The 25,030-nt window shown below is 45.7% G+C and overlaps 1 protein-coding gene across 5 annotated transcripts in view; it reads left to right on the top strand.

Annotated features, from left to right (window-relative positions):
- The window catches only part of ARHGEF26 (Rho guanine nucleotide exchange factor 26), a 122,491-nt gene extending 97,692 nt beyond the window's left edge, over window positions 1-24,799 (top strand). For 3 of the 5 annotated variants that reach the window (XM_054504352.2, XM_064586115.1, XM_064586108.1), the window contains 4 exons: window positions 8,411-8,620; window positions 20,350-20,417; window positions 21,897-22,025; window positions 22,615-24,799. In XM_054504352.2, coding sequence (XP_054360327.1) covers window positions 8,411-8,620; window positions 20,350-20,417; window positions 21,897-22,025; window positions 22,615-22,757 — 550 coding nt within the window. In that variant the 3' untranslated portion in view covers window positions 22,758-24,799. Of the gene's footprint in view, window positions 1-8,410; window positions 8,621-20,349; window positions 21,742-21,896; window positions 22,026-22,614 lie in introns of those variants that run through there. The other 2 variants (XM_045903513.3, XM_045903514.3) reach the window with 2 other exon arrangements.
- Window positions 24,800-25,030: the final 231 nt, after the last annotated feature.

The following is a 25,030-nucleotide window of genomic DNA, read 5'->3' as shown; positions in this document are numbered from 1 at the left end:
AAGGAGACCTGAATGTGAGGTTTACTTAGTAATTTGTAGTAATCCTGTTACCAACCTAAGAAGCTGCCTACCTGTTCTTCAGAGCTTGTTTAGTTCTGGTTATGCCAGAGAGAAAGCCTCAGTAAGGTGCTAACAGCCTCTCGGCCTTGCCCATCTCCTCTTTTCAAGGGCCACGGGTTCAGGGCATCCTGCGCGCAGCCCGGGTCCCGGGTTGCAGAATCTGGAGATCTGATGAGAGGAAGGAGGCCTTTCTAGTCCTGTGATGGGTCACTAGCCGTATTTTTTGGTGACAGTGAATCACATCAGATCCTTATCTTACCAACAAATGGGGTCCTTATAACTATTTGTTATATTGTTGACAATGAAATAGGAAGCCTGCGGCGTGTGTGTTAGCTTCAGAATTATTTTGAGGAACTGAACAAGTAAGTCTGTTTGAAATCAGTTTCTGGATAAATATCTTGCTTTGTTTTGTTGGAGTGCTTGCCAAACTATGAATTTCTTGACCTAGGTATTTAGTTTAAGTCATGCTTAGTCCACTTGCCCATTTGCAAAGTGCCTATAATTATCAAGCCTTTAACAACATGTCAGGCAATCAGAATGCATGATCTGTCAGGAAAATTAAAAATAACAGCTAGCATTTACTGGTTGTGAGCCAGGCATGATTATAAGAGCTTTCCGTGCAACAAAATAATAAATATGTTATCTTACTTAACCCTCCCAACAATCCAAGGAGATTGGTATTTTTATTCCCATTTTACAGATGAGAAAACACAGACAGGGTCAGTAACTTGCTCAAGATCACAGTGAGTAAGTGATAAAATTGGGATTCTTACCAGACATTCTAAATCAAGTCTCTACTCCTACGTATTATACTGTACTTCATTACTTTAAGATTGTACAGCACTTCAATAAAAACTTGTTTGTATTATTCTGAAACCAACCTTTGAAATTGAAATCAACATCTGTCGTGTGACACGGTGTTTCAACCTCTTAACTCAAAATCAATTTCAATACAGACCAATAGTCTTTATCCCAGAAATGTTAACTAGAGTATCTTTATTCTCGTTAAGCACAAGATCAAATGTGGGGATTTAAAAATCATGTTTTCAGAAGGGGAAGAGAAATTGAAATCTGCACAGGAAGAATTCTTACACATGTCTTGAAGGAAAGTAGAAAGAATCTCCTTTGATCTTATAAAACCTCCTCAGGTCCTGTGGATCAGCATACTGGGAGAATGGCGGAGCCATTAAAAATCCCTCAGGGAAAAGCAAGGGGCTGGGAGAGGATCTTGGAGAGTGATCCAAAAGAAGGATGACTTGGAAATGTCACAGAGACATTAGAAGAGGAAGATAGAGTTTCAGGATGTCACAGGGGCTCAACATCATCAAATTTTGTAGATGTTAAGGAGAACAGTGCTGAAATTCAGGTCATTGGATTTGGTGGGGTGCTGGGCCGTGATGGCCTTGGGGATGAGTTTCACCAGCATGTAGGGACAGGGTCTGAAAAAAACAAAAAATGCAGGCAGCTGCTAGCTCAAGAGACATTTGTCTTGGCACCGGCCAAGTAAATGTTTTTCAGAACCGGGAACCTGAGTTCACGTTTTAAACAAAGTCTCTGGAAAGGGTGTTACTGCACAGGTAAAAAAATAAACATCACTATTTTGATATATTCAGAAAATCATGTTGTTTTGGATAATTCTTTTTTTTTTTTTAAGATTTTTTATTTATTTATCTGAGAGAGAGAATGGGAGACAGAGAGCATGAGAGGGGGAGGATCAGAGGGAAAAGCAGACTCCCTGCTGAGCAGGGAGCCCGATGCGGGACTCGATCCCGGGACTCCAGGATCATGACCTGAGCCGAAGGCAGTCGCTTAACCAACTGAGCCACCCAGGCGCCCCCTGGATAATTCTTGATAGCATCTTTTCTTCTAAATTTAACTCTTTATGAAAGGAAGAATTGGAGGTGCTGGTTGGGTTTCCACCTGTCGGATTTGGGCCATAAAAGAAAATTCCAGAACAACGCCATGGTCGAATGTGAGACGACTCACAGTGAAGGCTGAGGAGCCATGGGTTGTGGGAAGACCGGCCTTCACAATCCAAGCCTTCCCCTCACCTCCCCCATCACATCTTTCCTTTCCCATGTCTGGCTCCATCTTGGTCAACCAGCCTATTTCCCATTCCTGGTCGTCGTCCTTATTATGTACTTAAAGTAATATGTTTGCTAATGAGGGTTAGGGTGGACTCTCCCGAAGGTATTTGCATGTTTCAAAGTACCCCCCGCCCCCCCGCAAGTCACAAGGCAAGCCCTGATGGGTCTGTGCCCAGGAGAAAGACCTGCTCTGTCACCACCTCTTCTTTATGACTCTTAATGTACCCAGAGCTTGGATCCAAGGAAACATCCTGGTTACTGAATGAGATTGGGATCCAAACTTCTTTATTTTTCAAATGCTTCTTCAGATGTTCCAATATTATTTGGTGACTGACCTGTTCATTCCCCACAGATTTGAAATGTCACCCATACTATGTCCTAAATTCCCAAATGTGTTTGGGCCAATCTGTGAGCCCACTGTTTCGTTTCACTAATCCATCTGTCAGCTCATGCCCCAGACGCAGTCTTGGAATTACTGTAGTTTTACAGTATGCTTTTAATATGGCCTAAGGCTGGATCACTCTGTTCTTTTTCATAATCCTTCTGACTGTGCTTACATGTTTATTTTTTGTCTGGTTTAGAATCAAATTGACTATTCCCCCTCTTCACCACATCCCAAAAAACCCTGTGTGTACTTCTTTGGGATTGTGATAAAATTAGATTTTGATTCAGTAAGAATTGATACCTCTATAGTATCAAACTTTCCTATCCATTCAGGCCTTCTTCTGAAGTACCTGGAGGCTGTTTTCATATTGCAGAAACCTGTTAGGTTTAATCCTAAATATTGTATGGGTCTTGTGGCTATTATAAATAAGATGACTTCGTCTATTACATTTTCTAACCAAGTGTCATTCATATATAGGAAAGCTTTTTTTTTTTTAACCCAAACACTTTGTTGAATTCACTCTCACTTTGTAATATCTTTTCAAACAATGATGTCATCTGCAAATAACCAGTTGTTTGTAGGGTGAAAAAAATTCCACTGTGCAATAGTCACTTCAGCTGTACCCTCACATATCCACACACACGATGCATTTATTATTCTTTAAGTTTTTCTTTACAGGCTTGGCTTGTAAAGTACTTCAAACATATAGAAAATTATCAAACACTAAGATACCTATCATCCAGATTGAACAGATACTAACTTTTTGCATGTTACTGTCAGATCATTCCCCCTTAAACAAAAAAGCCTGCTGTGGTACTGCAGACACATCGACGGTGTCTCCATCCCATCTTCCTCCTCCTCCTCCCCAGAGTAAGTCCCGCGCTGAGGCTGGAGTCTGACATCCTGCACTCACTAATGCACGTGGATGTATGTGGTTGTGGTGTTTTAAAAATGTGTGCATGTTGTCCGCAGTTGTAACGTGCTGTCCTGATCGCAAAGTAATAAATATCTGCCCATTATGAAAAATTCCAACCTTTAGAGAAATCGATGGGACAGAAAGTTAAAAGTGATCCATAAGAATCTTTTTAAGAAAGCCACTATTCGGGGCACCTGGGTGGCTCAGTCGTTAAGCGTCTGCCTTCGGCTCAGGTCATGATCCCAGGGTCCTGGGATCGAGTCCCGCATCAGGCTCCCTGCTCGGTGGGGAGTCTGCTTCTCCCTCTCCTTCTGCCTCTGCTTGTTTGCTCTCTCTCTCCTTCTCTGTCAAATAAATAAATAAATAAATAAATCTTTAAAAAAAAAAAAGAAAGCCACTATTCACAGTAAGGTATATGATGTTTTAACCCACGCCGTGAGGTGGCCTAGAGTAGGATCGAACGCTATCTGAAGTGCCTAACGAAAGACTGCCTTCCTCAGGGAAGAATAGTTGAGGTATGTGTTTACCACCATATCCTGTTCTCTACAGAGAGTTCTCGAGCTCAGTTAAAAAAAAAAAAGGAAGACAAGAATCTCAGCAGAGGTTACGAGGACTTTAGGTAGGTTTCAGCAGCATCACTGTTTACGCCACAGAACAACAGGCTTCTATAGATTTGATTGCTGCACCTGACAGGGCCCGCGGCCTGCACAAAGCAGGCGGCCTGGACGCCCAGCTGCCAAACTTGGAACACATGTAAGACAATCAGAGGAAGTCTACGTATAAACTTCTCCATGCAAGGAAAGGTGGTTTTTCCATTTGCCTTTTTCTGGGCAGTTTAACTTCCTAATTACATGGTCCAAATTGTTCCAGAGACTGTGTAAACCATATGTTTGTTAAATGCTAGAGACAAACACGGGGAAGTCTGATTAGCATCAGCTTCCCTCGGGAAAGGGGTTGCTTTCCCAAGCCCGGCTGAGGCTGCGTTATCCTTATGGGACGTGGCTGAGAAGGCAGAGGAGGGGGATAGTTTGTAAGTAGCTGCATCTGGCTCTGGATTCTCCCCTCTTCCTTCTGCTGAGGCACCTATTTTAACCCAGAGTTATCCTTTGGTTTTAACATGAGCAAGTAGGTGCTGCCTGACATCAGCAGAATGAATTTCATCCAGTATTTCGCAGATTCGGAGAGGAGAAAATAGGATGATTTTGAACCTTTATGAGGGTGAGTGTGTGAGTGTGTGTGTGTGGGAGAGGACGAACATGCTAGCAAAGAGGGAGTTGCTTTTTCATTTTTGTCCCGTTGGGTTTGAACAGTAGAGGGTGAGGATAAATAATCAATTTATTTCACTACTGTTAAATGAAATTAAGGTGTTTATTTAAAGAGAAGTGAAGGGCGCCTGGGTGGCTCAGTTGGTTAAGCGACTGCCTTCGGCTCAGGTCATGATCCTGGAGTCCCGGGATCGAGTCCCGCATCGGGCTCCCTGCTCGGCGGGGAGTCTGCTTCTCCCTCTGACCCTCCTCCCTCTCATGTTCTCTGTCTCTCACTCTCTCTCTCTCAAATAAATAAATAAAATCTTTAAAAAAATAAAGAGAAGTGAAGAAGTTGTAAACGTTATTGTGTAATGAACAGGTTTGCAGGTCTAGATGAAATAATGGTATTGGATGATTATTATTGAATCAGTTAAACAAACAAACAAACAACAACAAAGACATGTTTCCTGTGTCCTGTTTTGGATGCAGAAATCCAAACAGTGGGACAAGTTCCCTGTTTGGCCATAGTCAATGACACAGATGTGCAGATGCATAGAAGCGGATACCTTGAGGTGAACTCACAGAGCTATAAATAAAGTGGCTACAGTTCGTCTTCCCCACTGGACATTTGAGAGGACAACAGGCAGAAATGGGGTCACCCACAGTCACCCCAGCTCTTAATGGTGTTGTGGTTGTCATTGCTTAAGAGAACAATGGAAAAAAAAAAAAAACCACTCTTAATTTTTCTACTTCTTCTGGCCTTAATTGCCCCCAGGAGACAAAGATTCAGAGCATTAATGAAACACACTGGCGGATATTGTTTTACAAACACTGGGGAAAAGAGGAACTCAGAAAGTCAAGAGGAAAAGAAAGCCTGAACTAGTTTATTCCTGCTAGTTCACGTAGCCTTCCTGTGGCCTCTTGGTCTTGGATTCTAGTGGGGACTACCAAATAGGTAGAACCATGTTATGCTGGAACTTGAGTCATCTTGAATGATGGCTTTATGGCATAAACATTCCTTTGCCTTTTATTTCTTTGGAACTATGAAGAATACGTGTGCAATGTCATTGGTTAGGGCACTACCTAAATACCCATGTACACTACGTTAGGATGCTTGGATTTCTCTGTTTGAGCAAACAGAATGATTTTTAACTGGAAATGGGTGTCTTTGACTGACAGGTCATCTTGTTTAACTTGTGAGTTGGACCAAAAGATTCAGAGGAACAGAAGGAGCATGGTAACAAAGAAGCCCTCATTCATCTTGTTCCTTCTCTTGTTTTTGATGTTGTCGAGGTTTTGCTTTTGGTTTTTTGCTTTTGTGTTTTGTGGTTTGGTGTTTATCCTGAGTCCTGAGCTGTTAAATCGATGTTTAAGATATCTAGACAACAATATAAACTTTTCCTGCTCTGCCAAAAATTGACTGCTTTGTTTCTGGTAAATCTGGCCTTTAAAAAATACAACCTGGAGAGCCTGGGTAGCTCAGTCGATTAAGCGGCCAACTCCTGATTTCAGCTCAGATCATGATCTCGGGGTCGTGGGATTAAGTCCACGTCGGACCCTGTGCTCAGCGGAGAGTCTGCCTGAGATTTTCCCTCTGCCCCTCACCTCCTGCTTTCTCTCTCATCCTCATATAAATTAAATATATATATATATTATATATCTAAATAACCTTATTTGTAAAGTGTATTATCCGTGTATTACCCTGTTTTCTCTTTTTATAAAAGTTGTGTGAACTTTGATAAACCTTATTTTGATGTGAGAAATATTTTATTTATCCTGACTATGGCTGTCTTGGTCTGTAGGCAGTTTCAGGAGAGTTTTGGAAACGATCTTGCCATGTGAACTTTCAGTTAATACAGATTATTGCCTTAGCAACAAGTTAGACCTGATCAGAAGGAAGTATTTTGCTTTTATAGATAATTGTATTTGCTGTTTTTTGAGGGGGGTATCTATCAAATGAAATTTTGGAAAAGATTTTATAAAGTTGTCCAAGGAGAGTTACAAGGAAGTGGTTGATAGGTAGATGTGTCCACCACTGAATGAAAGAAATTCTAAGAAATCTTAAGCAAAATGGCCTATCCTGAAATTCCTAGTATAGTTGACTGGGCACAAGGAGTTTCCTTTTCTCTTAGTTTCTCTGAGTTCATACATTTGCATTTATTTTTAAATTAGGTAAATAGCCCATTTTGTTCCTAGAATATATTGCATAATCATCCATTTATTCAGCAGTTCTTTCTTGAGCTCTTCCATGTTCAGCTGCAAGGGTTATAGATGCAGGCAGAGTAGAGGGAGAGCCGGATCTAACCAGGGTTGGGATTTGCCAAGGAGATGAGCATGTATGCACGGAGTGATTAAAACTACATACCAAGAAACCCAAGCTGGGTCATTTAATAAGCATGAACGAGAGGACACGAAGGGTTTAAGGACAGGGGAAAGGTGGTAGAGTCGGTGGGCTAAAGAATCATTGGGGTTGAGGATTAGAAGAAGAAGGGAGTTGGAGAGATAGGTGGTTGGAGAGGGTGATTGACATTGGGATTACAGAGAGGTTACAGTTGATGGCAATGACAAGGTCTAGGGTCTGACGATGGTTGGGGTAGCTGAAGGAGAGAGAATAAGATGGTTGAGGAAGGGGAAGTCAAGGAACTGAGAAGCCAGGGTAATGGAAGGCTCCCCTCCATGGAAATTCAGGAAAGTCATGTTGGGGAGAGACCGTGAGCCAGCAACTAAACTCGTAAGGGCAGATGACTCCTAACGCGTCCAGGAGTCTGTCCCTGACGTTGATTATGACATAGAGCTGGACAGCATGAGCTTCAAAGCTAAAGACTTTTTAGGAGGTGGAAGTGATCACTTTCTAGCAGCAGCAACGAGAAGCAAGGCGGCAGAGAGCCTTCGGGGAGACCACATTTTCTAGGGAGAGCCAAATTTCTGTTAAGGCAAGAAGGTAAAAGGAGGGTTCAGGGACAAGGCTGAGGATTTATAAGATCTTGCTGGATTCCCTACATGAGGCCTATTTCCGGAGGACCCAGTAGAAGGGGTTCAGAGACCAGCTGAGGAGCTCAGAGGGTAGAGCCAAATTAGGCGTGTTCACAGTGCTACGGGGATGAGAGTCAGGGGAATGAGGAATACTGGGGATCTGGGGCAGAAGTGGGGATAGAGAAATCAGTGCTGGTGGTTTCTGAAGCAGGTGGTGACGCTGTGTGTGTTGGGAGAGAAGGACGGCTCAGGCAGACCTCTGAGGCTCTTCTTCTGTCCTGTGCCTAGTGGTTTGGAGGCTGGGAGTGAGCCCTTGTTACCCAGAGCCAGGGTAGGTTTGGGACTCCCTCTTTATTCTGTGGACAGAGGGAAGACCGGGGAAGCGTACCCATCTGAGCATTACCGCTATGTATGTGTGTCTCACTTGTGATAACAGTTCCAGGATAATGTAAGATGAAAGCTAGAGCGTTTACAATTATGCTTAATACTGCTTTTAAACCTGAGATACAATTTAGCATATTACAGAGAAATAACCATTAACAGGTCTAATTTGGGAAGTGTATATTGATTCATAATCAGTATATATGTAATTCAGATTCCAGCTCATGTTTTAAAATAAATCATCCTCTCCCTTTCCTTCCTTCCTCCCCATCATCTTCTCCCCAAAGGTGACGTGAAAACTGACAGTGTCACAGTCCTAGCCACTGAATTGTTGACATGTTCTTTTCCCTTTTCCTTTTAGTGAAGAAAGTTACAACGTCAATGATTATTCCTTAAGAGATCAGCTATTGGTGGAATCTTGTGACAACGAAGAGCTTAATTCTTCTCCAGGGAAGAACAGTGCCACAATGCTTTATTCAAGACAGAGCTCTGCCAGCCACCTCTTTACTCTGACGGTCCTCAGTAACCACGCGAGTGAGAAAGTGGAGATGCTGCTCGGGGCTGAGACGCAGTAAGTGTGTGCGGGGACGGGGTTTCAGAATGTCTGCTCCCAGTCTTCCCTACGTCATTGCCCTGATCTAAGACTCCCTAAAAACAGTGAACAGTAGAACACAGAATAAACACTGTATTTTTTGCTGAGGACCTCCTATGCACCAAGCACTGGGTCTAGGTGCTTCGCTCAAGCTCATCTTTTCACTGTGATCCCCTCAACGTCTCGAGAGATGCACATTATTATTTTCATTTTCATGACTCCTAATGGATGCATTGTGCTTTAGGTGGTGTGCTTTTATATTTAGAGAGTGGTTTCACAATCTCTTTATTTTAATCATTGATAAAGATATGACCCATGAGCCCTGGGTAGGTGACACCTGGTAGTTTGAGTCTAGGCCATAAGTTTTCCTAGATGAGGGAGCTGAGGCCATTTTGCAATCACTTACCGTCAACGAGACCGCAAAAAGCCTGATGATTTCTATCCAAAGACATACTCAGTTTGGGGAAACATTCACGAATCTACTTTCCCGTCAGAGTTGACGCAGAGGCTAAATTAAATAAACAGCCCTGCTGTTTGTGGCTGCTGGAGCCCCGATGGCTAAGGGGCCAGCCAGCCTCACAGTGGATGACGACAAGGGGGCTTCACCTCCGAGTCTACCCCCCGTGATTTGGTCCATTTAGAGGTCGTTGACCTATTTATTTGTTCAGAAACTGGAAGCATCCTCTTGAAACAGTCATCACAGGCAGGTGTTCTGTTGGGCGGAGCAGGAGAGGAAGAGGGGAAACCCCTCAGTCTTTGTCCTCAGGGATCCTCCACATCCCTTCCACTGGAGTCTGCCAGGGATCCCACGTGGTGCGATTAAAATGGACTGGCAGCTGGTGAATAACAGCCCTAAGACTGTATCAGAAGCTTAGCGAAAGTAAACCCAGGGAGGTATCTCTCCTTCTTAAGAGTATTTTAACAGTGCTTCCTGGGTCATTAAAGAGAGACATCAGAAAAAGATTAAAATGATCAAGTGTCCACATAAAACATTTTAAATGATCATTTCCTATCTTTTGGCCTAAGAAGTAACTTCTCAAAGGCTCTTAAAGAAGACCAGGGGCGCCTGGGTGGCTCAGTTGGTTAAGCGACTGCCTTCGGCTCAGGTCATGATCCTGGAGTCCCGGGATCGAGTCCCGCATCGGGCTCCCTGCTCGGCGAGGAGCCTGCTTCTCCTTCTAACCCTCCCCACTCTCATGTACTCTCTCTCTCTCTCTCTCTCATTAAAAAAAAAAAAAGAAGACCAAGAGGGACAGGTTGATGTAAAATCCATTTGAGATTTGAAAATAGCCAAAGTGGAGTATTCCAAATGAACTTGAGAAGTTAGCAGAGGGAATAAGAAAAGGAGCATCATCCTATGTGTTTGTTTATAAAACAAAGAAATGCTTTTTTCTAAGGTCCCAGAGCTCTTCCATGAGATTGCTAAAGAGCCCAGCCACATTCCAGGCATGCTCCTCTGTGTTTGCTCCTCTGGGTGGGTGTGGTACTAGCTGGTCTGTGCAGGTGACCTGCAGGAGACATATCCAAGACCCCGACTCAGGAAGGCATTTCTTCAACTCTGAAAGTGATTAAACCCCTCGGCCAGTGAAGGCAGATCTAGCCTTCCTCTGTTTGGGGAAGCTTCTCTTAAAAAGAGAATTTCATGTCTGAGCTTTGGATCTTATATGACCTTTTTTTTTTTAAAGTAGGCTTCATGCCCAGCATGGAGTCCAATGTAGGGCTTGAACTCAGGACCCCGAGATCAAAACCTGAGCAGAGATCAAGAGTCGGACGCTGACCCGACTGAGCCACCCAGGCGCCCCCTTATATGACTTTAAGGATGAAAGAGTCTTAAAGGCTTTGGGGATGAGTGCTTGTGCAGACATTCTAGAGAAATCTCCAAAACAGATTTTCACTCATCAGTTTTTGTTCGTAATGGTGAAAGTGTTACTGGTTTTGCTTTGTGTTTTCCTTTTCTCTCTGTTTATAAGGATTGTTTGTTCTTTATTCAGGTCCTGCCAACATCTCAGCAGAGCTTTTCCTGTCTCTTTTGTAATTTATGTAACCTCCACCACTTGTTCCTGAGATTGTTCCCGGAGAATAGGAAGTAAACGAACATGTCCAGTTCTTTGTATACCAAGGCTAGATCCTTTCCTGGGATGTTCTGTAGCATTTGTTCACCGCCTTTCCTTTTGATCTTGCCATGGGCTGAATGGATATTCATTTCCTCAATCAGAAATGTTCTCAGAATATTGAGTTGTGTCACCCATAAATGGTATGAGCCATGGGTCTGACTCAGATTTATAGTTCTTTAATGAATGGCAAAAGAACATTCCGTAAGGGGCAGAGGTCTTCTTGTGTACAGGACTCACTCCCCCACTGCCCTCCCATCCAACACCAGCTCCGTTACAGTTGAAAAGTAAATAAATGGACCCTTTTAAGCACCTAAGGCATAGAATCGCACTGGTGCTGAAAGAAAATCTATTACAGCCAAGATGTGCTTTCCTTAGGAAAAAACAACTGACTGTTTAAAAACCTAGCAAATTGTTATATGCCATGTTTGGGTAAGTGCAGGTCAGCCTTGGGCTTACCTGGTTTTGGGCAGGCAATCAGAGTTTTGGTCTAGGTAGACTGTTGTCTTTGCTTCTAAGATTTGCAAAATGTATAGGTGAATGTGTGTGTTTTAAGTTTTCCTCTCTTTTATGTTATATGTGGTTGCGATGGTCTGTTAGCAAACTGGTTGGGCAAACAAGGTTTTCACCCCATTCTGGCCTTTTAATAACATGGCAGAACTTTAGTCACATAGGTCTTTTGGCTACTTATTCTTTGGTTTGAAAAAGGAGGAGGTTCATACCTAAATTTTTACCTTCTTGGAAAAACTGTTGTCAGTAGGAGGGGTATTGCTGTTTGACATGAGGACAGTTCAGTCATTATAAGGTGGTGAAATGGTAGAACAGCTCAATAGTTTTGATTACATAAAGAATTCAGAAAAGCTCCCCAAAAAGGAAATGGGGTGAGCATTTAAGGAGCACCTAGGATGCGCCAGATGGAGTCAGCCATAGAACATGAGGAAGGTGAACACCCATAGATGTTCCTAGAGAAGGATACACTTGTGAGCCGAAGTAAGGTGACATCCTGGTTTCCCGTCTTGGTTTCCCCAGGATCAGCATTACGTCTTTGGTTCTGGCAGAATTAAGAATAGCACCCTCTTTGACTCTCAAAAGTGTCTTGCTTAGGCAGCAAAATCTGTGATGACTCTGATTATTAGTCTGTGCTCTACTTGCCTCATTTTTTCTCCCAGATGTAAAATGAGACAAAGGTGACGTGATTTGCTTAAAGTCACACAGGAAGTGAGTTATTGCCAAAGCCAGGACCAGACCCTGACCCTCCTGAAGCTAGTGTCCTTCCTGGTCACAAGTTTTAATCATCTTACTAAGCCGCCATTCAGAAGACTGCTCACCCCTCCCTTGCCATTTGGCCCTGTTGTACATCTATCTGGAAGGAAAACTCCAGGAAGCCAGTTGCTATGAAATGTGAAAAACTACTAAAACGTGGATTGTTTTCTTCAGTTCATAGACTCTAAAAAGGGGAAAAAAAAAAATTTGTGGAAACCCAGCTGGTTAATTTAGGGCATCCCATTGTTTGAAATATTTTATAATAAGATCCTGAATAGATGGTGCAGGAAGACTCCTCTGAGGTGACATTTGGACCGAACCCTGAGCGACAAGGAGTCAACCCATGGGAAAACACAGCGCCAGAATGTTCCAGGCGAAGGCAACAGCAGGTGCAGAACTTCTAGGGAAACAAGTCTGATGTTGTCAAACTTGGCTTGAACATGATGAAGATGGCTAGATCAGAATGCAGCAGAGAGAGAGTGGGCGGTCAAGAGGCCAGCGGAGGCCGGAGCATTTCAGAGCAGAGCGGTTCCAGTGCGGTGTGTGGGCTGTCAGTCCTCACGCCATCTCCGCCTGGGCCCAGGGGAAGCAGTTGAGAACTTACAGCATTTTGACATGTCGGCAGCATCAAAGCATGTGATTAACAGCAACTCACTTTCGTTGTATTTCTAAGAACACTTGGTCCACAATGGATGGGGCGGGGGGCTGGGGGGTGAGGACTGGTTCTTCACCACACATATTTGAGAAGCCACCATCTAGAGCTTCGTAAGCTATAGCAGGGAGTTCCCGGGAAGACTGGGATGAAGGCAGAAGTTTCAGCAGGGAGAGCAAACAGGGTCCTGTTGCAGTAGTCACGGGGAGTCCTGAGTGCAGCCTGGGCCGTGGTCTGAGAGAGGAGATAGAAACGTGCTATTTTGGAGGCAGAGACAACGCGATGGACTTACGGGTTGGATGAGTTGGCGTGGCCATGCGTGAAAGAGAGGAAAGGATGGTGCTTTGGATTTTAGGCTTGAGCAGCTAACACCGTATGTTAAGTTGCTCCTCCTCGGTCTTCAGTGTGGCTTCTTCCTCTGCTGCCCTGACAAGGCTGCTCGGTCGAAAGATGAGCAGTGGCTTCCTGGTTACCCCATCCGGCAGTCATCCTTTCCTTACCTTTCATCTCATTTTGTTTTGTTGTCCGTTCAGCTCTCTCACTGTGACCCCCTTTTTGAAATTCTCTTAACCTGTTATCTGTGTTCTCTTAGCTTTCCTTCCATCTCTTTTTTAAAAAAAATATTTTATTTATTTATTTGAGAGAGAGAGCACGCACAAGCGGGGGGAGCTTTCCTTCTATTTCTAACCATTTCTCTTCGCTTTCCCGAACCAGTCAGCTACCCAGTGCTTTCCCTAAATGCACATTTCTGTAACTGGTAGGTACCACTGGCACCACTTGGTGTCATTTGTGATGCTCCCGGTCGGAACAAATCTATCATCTGCCAGTTCTTTTTGTACAAAAAGTGCATTGCATCTCTCCTCATTTCCGTGCCACCACCTCCTTCCGAGGACAACCCATGTATCACTTACCTTTTTTTTTAAAGACTGATTTATTTATATGAGGGAGAGAGTGAGCAGGCTAGCAGGGGGAGGGGTGGAGGGAGAGGGAGAGAGAGACTCTCCGGCAGACTCCCTGATGAGCGTGGAGCCTGACACGAGGCTCGATCCCACCACCCTGAGATCATGACCTGAGCCGAGATCGAGTCAGACGCGTAACCGACTGAGCCACCCAGGAGCCTCTGTGTCACTTACCTTTTGAGCCACCCTGTAGTGTCCTCCTAACCATTCCCCTTCTCTCAGTTTTGCATGGTTTTATGACTAATCCCTACGCTCAGCTGTGTCTTTTTCTCACTTTGCACATAGCAGGTTCCCCGTACATATTTCTGGAATGGACCCCCAGTGAATGTAGTGAGCTCTCCTACATCTCAGGCAAGGTAGAATAGTGGCCACATGGAGGAAAATCCTGCTTCCCTGAAGCTCTCTGTCCGGATATTCACTGTCCCTTTTGTGCTGCTCGAGCCAGTTTTCTCTAAATTCCACTTGTTTTTCCACATTTGCTATCATGGTTAACATTTCTGTTGGATGTACATCTAAGCCACGTATACTGTGCTCTCTCCGTGTGCCCGTGAAAGACCTTTTTTTTTTTTTTTAATTTTTTTTTTTTAAAGATTTTATTTATTTATTTATTTATTTGAGAGAGAGAGAGAGAGAGAGAAACAGCATGAGAGGGGATAGGGTCAGAGGGAGAAGCAGACTCCCCGCCAAGCAGGGAGCCCGATGCGGGACTCGATCCCAGGACTCCGGGATCATGACCCGAGCCGAAGGCAGTCGCTTAACCAACTGAGCCACCCAGGCGCCCACCCGTGAAAGATCTTAAGTCACGTTGTTCACGAGACAGTAGTCTGTGAAAAATACCAAGGCGTATCCTCTATAAAAGGACAGAGGATGAATGTTTTACCCCTGTCATTCTTCTCCCTCTGGGCCTTTCCAGAGGAATGTGGGAGCCCGAGAGCCGCCTTGGTCTGCCTTCATGAAGACGAAGCAGGGGCAGCTGCCGCTGATACGGGCGTGGGGGGCCCGGCTTCCTGGGTTCTGCGGTGGAATTTGCGTGGCATTTGGGCCCAGTGTGTGCGGGTGGGGAGACATCCGGATGTGTACAGGGATGAACGCACATTTTCTTTACCCTTTATGTTTAGCTATAGCATATAATCACCTCAAACCATAATCAAAATTGAGATCATTCACACAATTTCTCCCTCACTGAAAGAACTAGAAGCCCTACGGATGTGGTTGGTCCTTGTCAGCCGTCCAGACAACCAGTTCCTGGGCCTCCTGATAAAGGGGCATTGTTTGCAGGGAGTCTTTTGTGGCCTTCTTGCTTCTGTTAATGATTTAATTAACAACAGGAAGTAAATGGGATGGAATAAAATTGTAAATCGTATGTCTGACATACTGTTATCCTTCATCCTCTAGCAAAAATCCACAAGCGAGGGTAATTTATATGGAAAAGAAATGTGTTTATTATAGGCTGTAGTAGTCCCCTTTGATGCATCTGGAATCCACATCCAAGCATGATCTCTTACATCGTATAGTGCCCGTCAGGGTACTTGGTCTTTTGTGATGCTCATCACCAACTCCGATGAAACAGGAGGGCAGGCGATGGTGTGGGTCTTTTATCATCAAAGAAAAAGGGAATTGACCCACTTTCGGTTACTCCAAGATTCCAGGCCAGACTCTGTCTTGTCAGCTATTTTATATGACACACAAGAAATGGTCGCTTTAATTATGTAACACGTCATAAAATCTTAATCTTAGAACTCTTGTCATGGGCCTCAGGAATTATTTTGCTTTGGTTCGATTTTTTTTTTTTTAATTCGTTGAGTTGAGTGTGTGTCCAGCTTTGTTAAATATTGTTGCATAGCATCATTTTCACCCTTTGGGTTTTCTTTCATGGATCTGTTCATTCAGCTCATCTGGTTGAACTGAATGTGTGAGGGAACGAACCCAAATCACCACCATGCTCACAATCCCAGGCTTCACAGAGGCTCGAAGGACTTTTGCCCAAAGGCCATGGGTACAGAAGTTTCAAAAAGGAACCGTAGGTAAATTTGTAGACTGTGGGAAGGAACACAGAAGGTAGTTGGCCGGCTGCCACTGGAAGGGAGCTGCAAGGGAGGTTAGAGAGCCACCATCTGGGGCACCTGGGTGGCTCAGTTGTTGGGCGTCTGCCTTCGGCTCAGGTCATGATCCTGGGGTCCTGGGATCGAGTCCCTCATCGGGCTCCCTGCTCAGCAGCAAGTCTGCTTCTCCCTTCACCCTCTTCCTTTGTCATCCCTCTCCCTCTGTGATCGCTTTCGCTCTCTCTCAAATAAATAAATAAAATCTTGGGAAAATAAAAAAAAAAAGAGTCGCCGTCTGCTGGCTCCTGTTGAAAGCTCAGGAAGACCGCTTGGGTGGTGAAGTCCTCCATGGATGCTCCCCAGGCTCTTCAGTATCCAGTCTGTCTGTGGCCCTGCATCTTCGTTTCAGAGCCCACTCTCCGCCCTCTCAGTACGCATTTCTTTTCTAGCAGATGCCTGGTATTCAGTGAGAAGTCCAGCTTTGTGTCTTTTTTGTGCAATTAAGCTTAAGCCTACTGTGCTTAATTGCATAAGAGGCAAGCCCTGGTGCGACCGCAGTTGACTCCTGAGGAGGGAACTGGGGGTGCGTAATTTTATGTCGTGAGTGGAGAACGTGGGGCTCAGGAGAGGGCTCACGTGCAGATACTTATGTTAAATGTCTCAGTCCTCTGGCTCTCCCCGGGTGCCAGGTGTTTTAAGTAGAATGTTCTACCGCAGGTAGCCCGTTGCATGCTGTGTTGGATTTTGTGTTTGTTTTCTCCCCTCTCTGCTCCTTCACGCTGGAGGCTGCAGAGAGCAAGAGACCCTGTTCTATTCACTTTGCAACCCCGTCCTAACACAGGGCTCGTGCAGAGGCAGGGGGTGCTCGGTGGACGGTGGTCCACGGAAGCGGCACTGTTCCTCATTCTCTCGCTTTATTTGGGCAAAGGGAAAAGTCTATGAACTGGGGTGGGGCGGACTGTGAATTCACGTCGGTTGTTTCCTGCTGTCCCCGGAGAAAAGCGCTGTCTTCCAGGGAGTCCCGCACTTGCTAGCGCAGTTTAATAACGGGTATGTCTATGCCCGGGTTTTTCTTGTTCTTAGAATTCCCTCTTCTGTTGAGGGAGTCTCCTCCCTGCTTCGGGGATGGATGCAGTGCCTTCTGCTTCATAGTGGGAAGGAGCTCCTTGGCAGGGCTCTCGGAGGCCCCCCGGGGTGGTGGTGGGTGGAGTTGTGCGGTTTTGACGCGGGCGGGGGACCGGCTCAGTGGAGCCATTTCAAGAAGCGGCTCCTTTCCGTGAGGGCAGCAAGGAGTGTCTTGTTCTGTCCTCTTGAGGCTCCGTGAGGGGCCGCCGTGTCCAAGGGACGCCATTAGCATCCAGGCAGCGGGCGTCGGGGGTGAGAGGTTTCATCCGGACTTCTGGAAGCTGGCTGCAGGGTCAGGCCGTCCCTGAAACGGGCCACCGGATGCCAGAGGCGGGCTGTGCCTGAGAAGTGACGCGAAGGGCGGCGGATGGCGGTGAGGGCCCCGCGGAGATGCGCGGGGAGGCGAGGGGGAGTCCGCCGTGGTTGGCTGTGGCGCATGGGGGCGCACACGGGCCTCGTGGGTTTCTCTTGCAGAGCGGTGCTTCCATCTGTCAGGTCTTACTTAGTGCTCAGCTGCCTTCGTGCTTTGGAAATGCCACGTGAGCCCGAGAAAAAAATAGATCTTATCCGATGAAGAGATGATGTCAAAGATTTAAGTGTGGGGCGCCTGGGTGGCTCCGTTGTTAAGTGTCTGCCTTCGGCTCAGGTCATGATCCCACGGTCCTGGGATCGAGCCCCGAGTCGGGCTCCCTGCTCCGCGGGGAGCCTGCTTCTCCCTCTCCCACTCCCCCTGCTTGTGTTCCCTCTCTCGCTGTGTCTCTCTCTGTCAAATAAATAAATAAAATCTAAAAAAAAAAAAAAAAAGATTTAAGTGTTCGCTTAGGATCATTTAAAGGAGGCTGTGCTTTGTATAAAGTACTCGCTCCTTATAAACCGCCCTACAGCCCTGTGTCCTGTAGTCGAGTTTTTTTTTTTTTTTTTTTTTTTGACAGAGAGAGATACAGCGAGAGAGGGAACACAAGCAGGGGGAGTGGGAGAGGGAGAAGCAGGCTTCCCGCGGAGCAGGGAGCCCGATGCGGGGCTCGATCCCAGGACCCTGGGACCATGACCTGAGCTGAAGGCAGACGCTTAACGACTGAGCCACCCAGGCGCCCCTGTAGTCGAGTTTTTAAAAGCAGGCAGTGCCATCCGTGTGTACGTCAGCTGTGCACACGACTTACTCCTTGACACTCCGCGTGCCTGGGGCCCAGCCTCGATTTCCGAAGTAAGTCTGTCTTTCCGCACACTGCGGTTTCCGCCCTCCCTGACCTCCCTCGTTATTTTGTGAGCACCTGCTAGGGAGCGCCGCCTTTTAGGCCGCAGACTACCTGGCTTATCTGCTGACTCCACCACTTAGCCCTGCCACCGGGAGCAGCTGCTTAATTAACCCTCCAAACTTCAGCTTCGTTCCCTGAACAAAACAATGGAAATAATAATGTTACTATTTAATTTCCAAGATTGTTGTAAAGATTAAATTCGATGGCACTTGAAAAATACAAAAAAGCACCGTAGCTGGCGCGTAAGTGCTCCATAACTATTTAGAACAAGACCCAGGTCCCGCGCTCCTGAAGTTTATGGCCTAGTGGGAGAAACAGACGAGTGAGGACATGAGGGGCAGTGCGATTCCTTAGGTTGACACATGGTTGCAGGCCTCCGTTACGTGCCGGGCAGTGTTGGAGATAACACAGGCTTACAGCCGGCCAGCAATGGGATAGTGCTGTGCAGAGGGGTGCATGGGAGCAGGACCGTCAGACTGGTTGGGGATGGGGGTGTGGGCTCCCACATCCGGGGAGGCCCCCTGGAGGAGGTGAGGCTTGTGTTTTCAGAATTGAGTGGACGTGCTGAACAAAAGTGGACATACCATAGGATTCCATTTTCATAAAGCATAAGACAGGTGGTGGTGGTTCCCTTTGTGGGCGGTTATTGACGGGAAAGGGACGGAAGGTGTTGGGTGTACCTATGAAACCACTCACACCTCTGTATACCCTTAAGATCAGCGCAGTGTTTTATGTATGTTCTTCGTTGATGAGTGAGCGAGCATAATGGGTAGAAACAGAGGGAAGGTCCTACTTGAGAGCGAGAAGAGCAGGCGGGGAAGGGTGTGGAACAGCGTGGCATGCCCCAGGCCGGCAAGCAGTCTGCTTTGCCCAGATGGAAGGATACCTGAGGGGTGGTGAAGATGGGGCAACAGCGAGAAGCACCTTTAGGTAAAGGCTGTTACAGGAGAAGAAAAATTTTTTTCAAGCACTGGGCATAAAGGTGTCCCTTCCTAAGTAGGCGGAGTGCAGAGTCAAAACTTACCTTGGTTTGGATAGCTTGCCTCAGGACCTCCATGCAACCTTCTCATCCTTTAAATGGGCTTTTGGAGAATGACATGAAATAATGGATGTCAAGTGCTTGTATCTGCCATGTAGTATGGATTTATTTATTTATTTTTAAGATTTTATTTATTAGAATATGAGCGAGGGTAGGGCAGAGGGAGAGGGTGAAACAGACTCCTTGCTGAGCAGAGAGCCCGATGTGGGACTCCATCCCAGGACTCTGGGATCATGACCTGAGCTGAAGGCGCCCCTGTAGTCTGGGCTTAATCAGTGCTCCTTAGGAGATTTTAAAGTGTGTGTGTGTGTGTGTGTGTGTGCCTTATTTAATTAATTGCAATCCTGATACTTGACTTTCCAAATCAAAAACTGGGGATAACTGTATTATGGAATAATGCTTATCTGAGACTTCTGATCCTTTAGTTAAATAATTATTCTGTTTCATGTAATTATAGCTTAATATTATTTAAAAAGTCTCAGTTGTGTTTTTCCTTAAAATATTTTTTGGCTCTGTTCATTAAGTCCTTTTAATCATTTGGGAACAGTCTGAGAAAGTTCAAAGAATTTCTGTTTATTTCAGTAAGGCTCATGTTTGGCAATCTCAGCTGTAAGAGGAACTAAACAACTTGAAATATGTCTAGATTCATCTTTTCTGAAATGGTTTGAGTGTAGGGGGAGGAAGAGAGAATGTAGAGAGACTGATGTACTCGAATTTTTTTTTTTCAAAGATTTTATTTATTTGAGAGAGAGAATGAGAGAGAGAGCATGAGATGGGGGAGGGTCAGAGGGAGAAGCAGACTCCCCGCTGAGCGGGGAGCCCGATGCGGGACTCGATCCCGGGACTCCAGGATCATGACCTGAGCCGAAGGCAGTCGCTTAACCAACTGAGCCACCCAGGCGCCCCTGTACTCGAATTTTTTAAAATGAAATTTGCTTTTTTGAAATGTTAAATCAGATTGAGTATACTAAATATCTTTATGTGATTATGTGTTGGTGTAATCAGCTCTTTATTAAAGGTTAAACTGTCCTGTGAGAAATTCCATTTAATCAATAATTAGCCAAATTCATTCCCATCTGGGAATAATTTAGCGTTCAGCGTAGATTCCCCAGATTATCTTTTTCAAATAACTCATACCCCCCTCTTCTAAAAGGCCAGCCCCCTAACTCTCCAGGGAATCTCGTCCATTTTCTGGGAACGGCTTTGCATGCTTTGTCCCAGCACCTTGAATCTCTCAGTTGGATTTGCCCTCTGTGTTTAGGAGTGAACGGGCCCGCTGGATAACCGCCCTGGGACACAGCAGTGGGAAGCAACCTCTGGACCGAACCTGTAAGTACCTGGAGGGCGGCCGGCGCTGGACCGTGGAGGGGCTATGCCCCCTGCTGGATGCTAGGTTGTTAATGGTTATCCACCACAATCCCTGCTCCGTGTGTTTCTTGTCCAAGCGTTCGTTCCCGTCGCCCTGCATCACAGAACCCTGTGATCCCTGCTTTGGAAGCCAGGGGCTCTGGATTCAAATCCAAGGTGCAGTTCTTTGTCGTGTAAACGTGGCAAATCATTGCAAAGCCTTCCTGAGCCTGTTTAATCATCTGTAAGTCAGCTGCATCATTATATACAATATGGGGTTATTGTCAGGATTAACTTAAACAGCCTGTGTTGAAAGCCCTGCTTGTCCTGTAAAGCTCTTAGATTTTCAGCTGTTGCTAATGGGCAAGAGTTGCATGTTTAAACCTTTTCCATACGGACAGTGTGAATCTCAGCTGAAATGTTATTTTTTTTTAAAAAGATTTCATTTATTGATTTGACAGAGAGAGACACAGCGAGAGAGGGAACACAAGCAGGGGGAGTGGGAGAGGGAGAAGCAGGCTTCCCGCGGAGCAGGGAGCCCGATGTGGGGCTCGATCCCAGGACCCCGGGACCATGACCTGAGCCTAAGGCAGACAGACGCCCAATGACTGAGCCACCCAGGCGCCCCTGAAATGTTATTTTTTAACCTTAAAGAAGATTACTTTACCATTCCTTTTGACCTTATTTATTAAAATGATAATATGAAGAAAATGTATTTTATTCTCCTAGGGCATTAGGAATGGTGCAGTAAAGGGTGGTGTCCTGTGCTTATTAGCCCCTTAACTTTGATGTTAGGCTTCTCTGGGTATTTCTAGCTGGAAGGTCAAATCGAAAGAACCAGGGCAGCAAAATTGGTTATCTTGGAGTACTCAAAAATCATAGCTTTAAGCTTGGAGCCAAAGCTAAAGTGATTGGTTTGAAAGTTTCCTAGAATCAAGTTCTATATTATTAAAAAACAAATTAGGAACTCAAGTCAGTCAGTACCAAGTCACTGAAGTTATAATCCTTTTGTTATGATTCAGCATTTTGGGGCAACTCTAAAATGTTGTCTAACTTTTGGTTGGAGCTCCTTTTATTTCTGAACGTCTTTGGCAGCTTTCGTGTGCCAGCGGGCTGGGGAGGCCCCCTGGATGGGAGTGGGGAGAATGGGTGCACTGAGGATGTTACCCGCTCTGTCTGGCCTCAGTTTCCCCAATGCACAATGGCTGTTGTTTGCTCTATTGTGTATAGCTTGTCACGGCTGTTTTTGAGGGGATTCGTGCATCACAAAAGGCCTCTCTGGATCCTGAGCTTCTAAAGTTCTAAAGCTCTTAGCCAAATAAGACAGTTCCTGGAACAGAGTTTCTGCTTGATAGACGCTTAACTTGTTTCTGTCAATGCCGGCCTTGAATTGCACAGAAAGACCGAGTAAATGTATTTGATTTGTACCTGTTCTGTTCTCCTCTGCTACCGGGAGCTCAGTGTGTGCCCCCCTGTCCCTCGCAGCACTGACCCAGGTGGAAATCATTAGATCGTTCACTGCCAAGCAGCCAGATGAACTGTCCCTGCAGGTGGCGGATGTGGTTCTCATCTATCAGCGGGTCAGCGATGGTGAGTGGGGGTTTTCAGGGGCGCGCCCGGTGCAGCCTTCGGGGCGCCATAGAACGGAGGAGCTTCATTTTGTTTTTAGTGCTCATCCTCCATATCCCTTTGGTTTTTTCATATGCACCTGCCTTTCCTCTGTCAACACTATTGCTTTTAATGTTTTTGAATAAGAATGCAATCAGATGGTATATTATTCAAAAACAACCTTGAATAGTTTCCCTTCCTTCCTAGTGCCCCAGTGACTTAGTGCTAATCTTCAGAGGTTCTTCCTTCTTTACTTAAAAAAAAAAAAATCAGTTTCCTGATGCCTCTGTCTGTGCACAGCATCCCCTCCCCCAGCCTGGCCCAACGCCCGGGCTCTTTTGAGCCTTCTCCCTTCAGGGCCCCAGTTGGTGTCCCACCTCCTCTGTGTCATCCATTCCTTCTTGAGGCCCTTCCTGCTGTTCCCGTGTCTCCTTGCCTTCCCTCATCCGTCACGCACAAGCTGGGGTGGGATGCTGCCTCTGAAGCTCGCTGACATCCTCCCCGGAGCCAGGCAGGGTCCCGGTTCCTCCACACCCCTGTTGCCTCAGGAGGACTCTGCTCTCGTTTGCAGGCTGGTATGAGGGGGAACGGCTGCGAGACGGAGAGAGGGGCTGGTTTCCTATGGAATGTGCCAAGGAGATAACCTGTCAGGCTACAATTGACAAGAACGTGGAGAGAATGGGACGCTTGCTAGGACTGGAAACCAACGTGTAGCCGCCCCCCCGCCCCGCCCCCCCCCCCCCGGCCCCAATGGCCTTCCACGACCGCGAGATTTGCACGACATCCTGGCCGGCTGGTTGGTTCTGGGCCGGGTTTGTTGTTCATTTTAACACAGCCTGATTCATCGGCAGAGTGACAGCGCTTTGCCCTTACGCTTGCCAGCTGGTTCTGCTCTCTCGGCAGAACAGCTACCGGGTACAGCGAGTTCGAAAGGCTCAGTGTGAGCACACGGTCCCCCTGCAGCCTTCTTGAGGCCCGCGGAGAGTCTGCCGAAGCGCCGGCCAGGCTCACCCTTTTCGGGCACGGAAAATGGATGTTGGGGCCTGTACCCTGGTTTTCTCTTTCCTACTTCGCCAAGAATCTTACTGTCCCTCCTTTTAACCTCTCCTCTGTATGGTTCCCCCGGTCTTGGCAAGAGTCTCTGTGTTTAAGGAATGCCCGGTTTTGTAAATATTTTTTCTGCCTCTTACATTTTAGGTCTGATTCTAATGCTTTGAGCATTTCACAAGGAACTGGTAGAGCTCAAAAGGGGAGCTGCTGAGTTATTCTAAACCTCTTCCCAGGAAAGGGAAATTGACACTTGAATTTTTGCCACCTCTTTCCTCATTAGTAGGAGAGACACTTACTTCAGAGATTTTCTTTTTAAACCCAACTGACCCGATATTGGTCTCCGATAAGTAGAGCCTAATAAAACCCTACTCAGGCTACTCAAATAAGATGGAATTTAGGTGGTTCACATAAGTGAAAACATCCTGAACATAGGATTAATGTTCCCAAATGAGCTGATAAACTGACATGAGGCTGCTTTGCCTTTAATAATCTCGCCTCTTATAATTTCTTTAATAAAGATTTTCGACTATTCCTACTCCTGTTTCTAAACAGGAAATTGGCTGAAACACACTCTCAAGGTAAAATTAGGCCCTGCCTTGGTATCAAGATGCCAGCATGGCACCTAACCGAAACATAACATTTTGGTCTTAGCGGGAATCCATTTGATATATACTGAAGGTCTTGCTTGCTGGATTTGGAGGATCTCTTAACCCTGGGTGCCTGCAGAACTTCATTTCTTCCCCTGGGGCAAGGAGAAAGGATTTTAAGTAGTTCGTTTCATAGAGAGGGAATGTGGGTTTGGAAGACAGAGGGGGGGAAATGATTTGTACTGGCAGCTAGGTTCCTCTCTATTCCGTCTTCTTCGATAGAGGGGTAAGACCTGGCAAAGCGTGCATTATTCAAGGACTCAGATCTGTGTGTGACATGTCCCACCTACTGCCTGCCAACCAGGTACCAAATCCTGAGCGAAGTGAGCAAAGCCGAAGCCCAGGGTGGGAGCTAAGTATGCTTACCTCACACACCCTGCATCCTGCCAACTCAGCTGTGAGCCACTGTGGTACACCCGGGGCCTTCTCGTCCCTGGCTCACTCCCCTTGACTTAGGCAGACATTTCTGGGTGTCAAAGACATGCCAGGCCCTGAATTCCTTGAGCTTTGGGCCAGTCAATGAAGTAATAGCAGTGGACGCAGCAGGAGATTTCTCCAGGTTGGTAAAACAAGGCGTTGATCTCCTCTTTCATGTCACAGGCCTTTTAGAGGAGAGGTTAAGAAATTGTAATCTAATCTCATGTGATGTTTGCATTTAGGAAGGAACATAAATGTGTTGCTTGCAAAGGGATCATTTTGTGTTATTTTTGCTAATATCCATTTGAAGCTAAAAAGCAATTGTATGAATCCTGTGAATTAATTTATAAGTAGAGACGTTAAAGTCTGGGAAATACATGCATTTTATAAATCAAAGCCTCGTTTAGCAAGCAGGTTAGTACTGTTAGCGGGTCATGTTGTTATACAGCGGGTGTGTAACATAGTTTCATTTCCACCGTGCATTTTCATTTTTATAGGACAGTTTCTACGAATAGCTTCTCAGAACTGTGTAATGACTTCAGTGACCTGTGGAGAACAAAAATACTCCTTTTTGTCCCAACAAATTGATACTGCTTGTATACTTTTGGTGAAGTGAATTTATAAAGATTTTTGTATATACTTGCTCTTTTGTATTTGTGTGATTTAATTCACTATAGCGTGTATTCATTTAAGTATATAATTTGCTGAATTTTTGGTCAACTCGGAGTTCTCCTCAGAAGGGATCTACAGCTAATGTTAAAGGGCGCTGATCTTTCCTTGTTGGGTACATGCTGGCATCAGCTGCCCTAGAGAGCTGGAGCAATTTTAAGAGCTGGGCCCTGATGTTTCTTATAGTTTCCACAGAACTGCACG

Source organism: Mirounga angustirostris, unplaced genomic scaffold, assembly GCF_029215605.1.
Source record: "Mirounga angustirostris isolate CCGP_5_RB_7025 unplaced genomic scaffold, mMirAng1.0.hap1 SCAF_1, whole genome shotgun sequence".
Taxonomy (NCBI): Eukaryota; Metazoa; Chordata; class Mammalia; order Carnivora; family Phocidae; genus Mirounga; species Mirounga angustirostris.
Note: the sequence above shows the minus strand (reverse complement) of the source record. Positions and strands in the feature narration are given on the sequence as shown.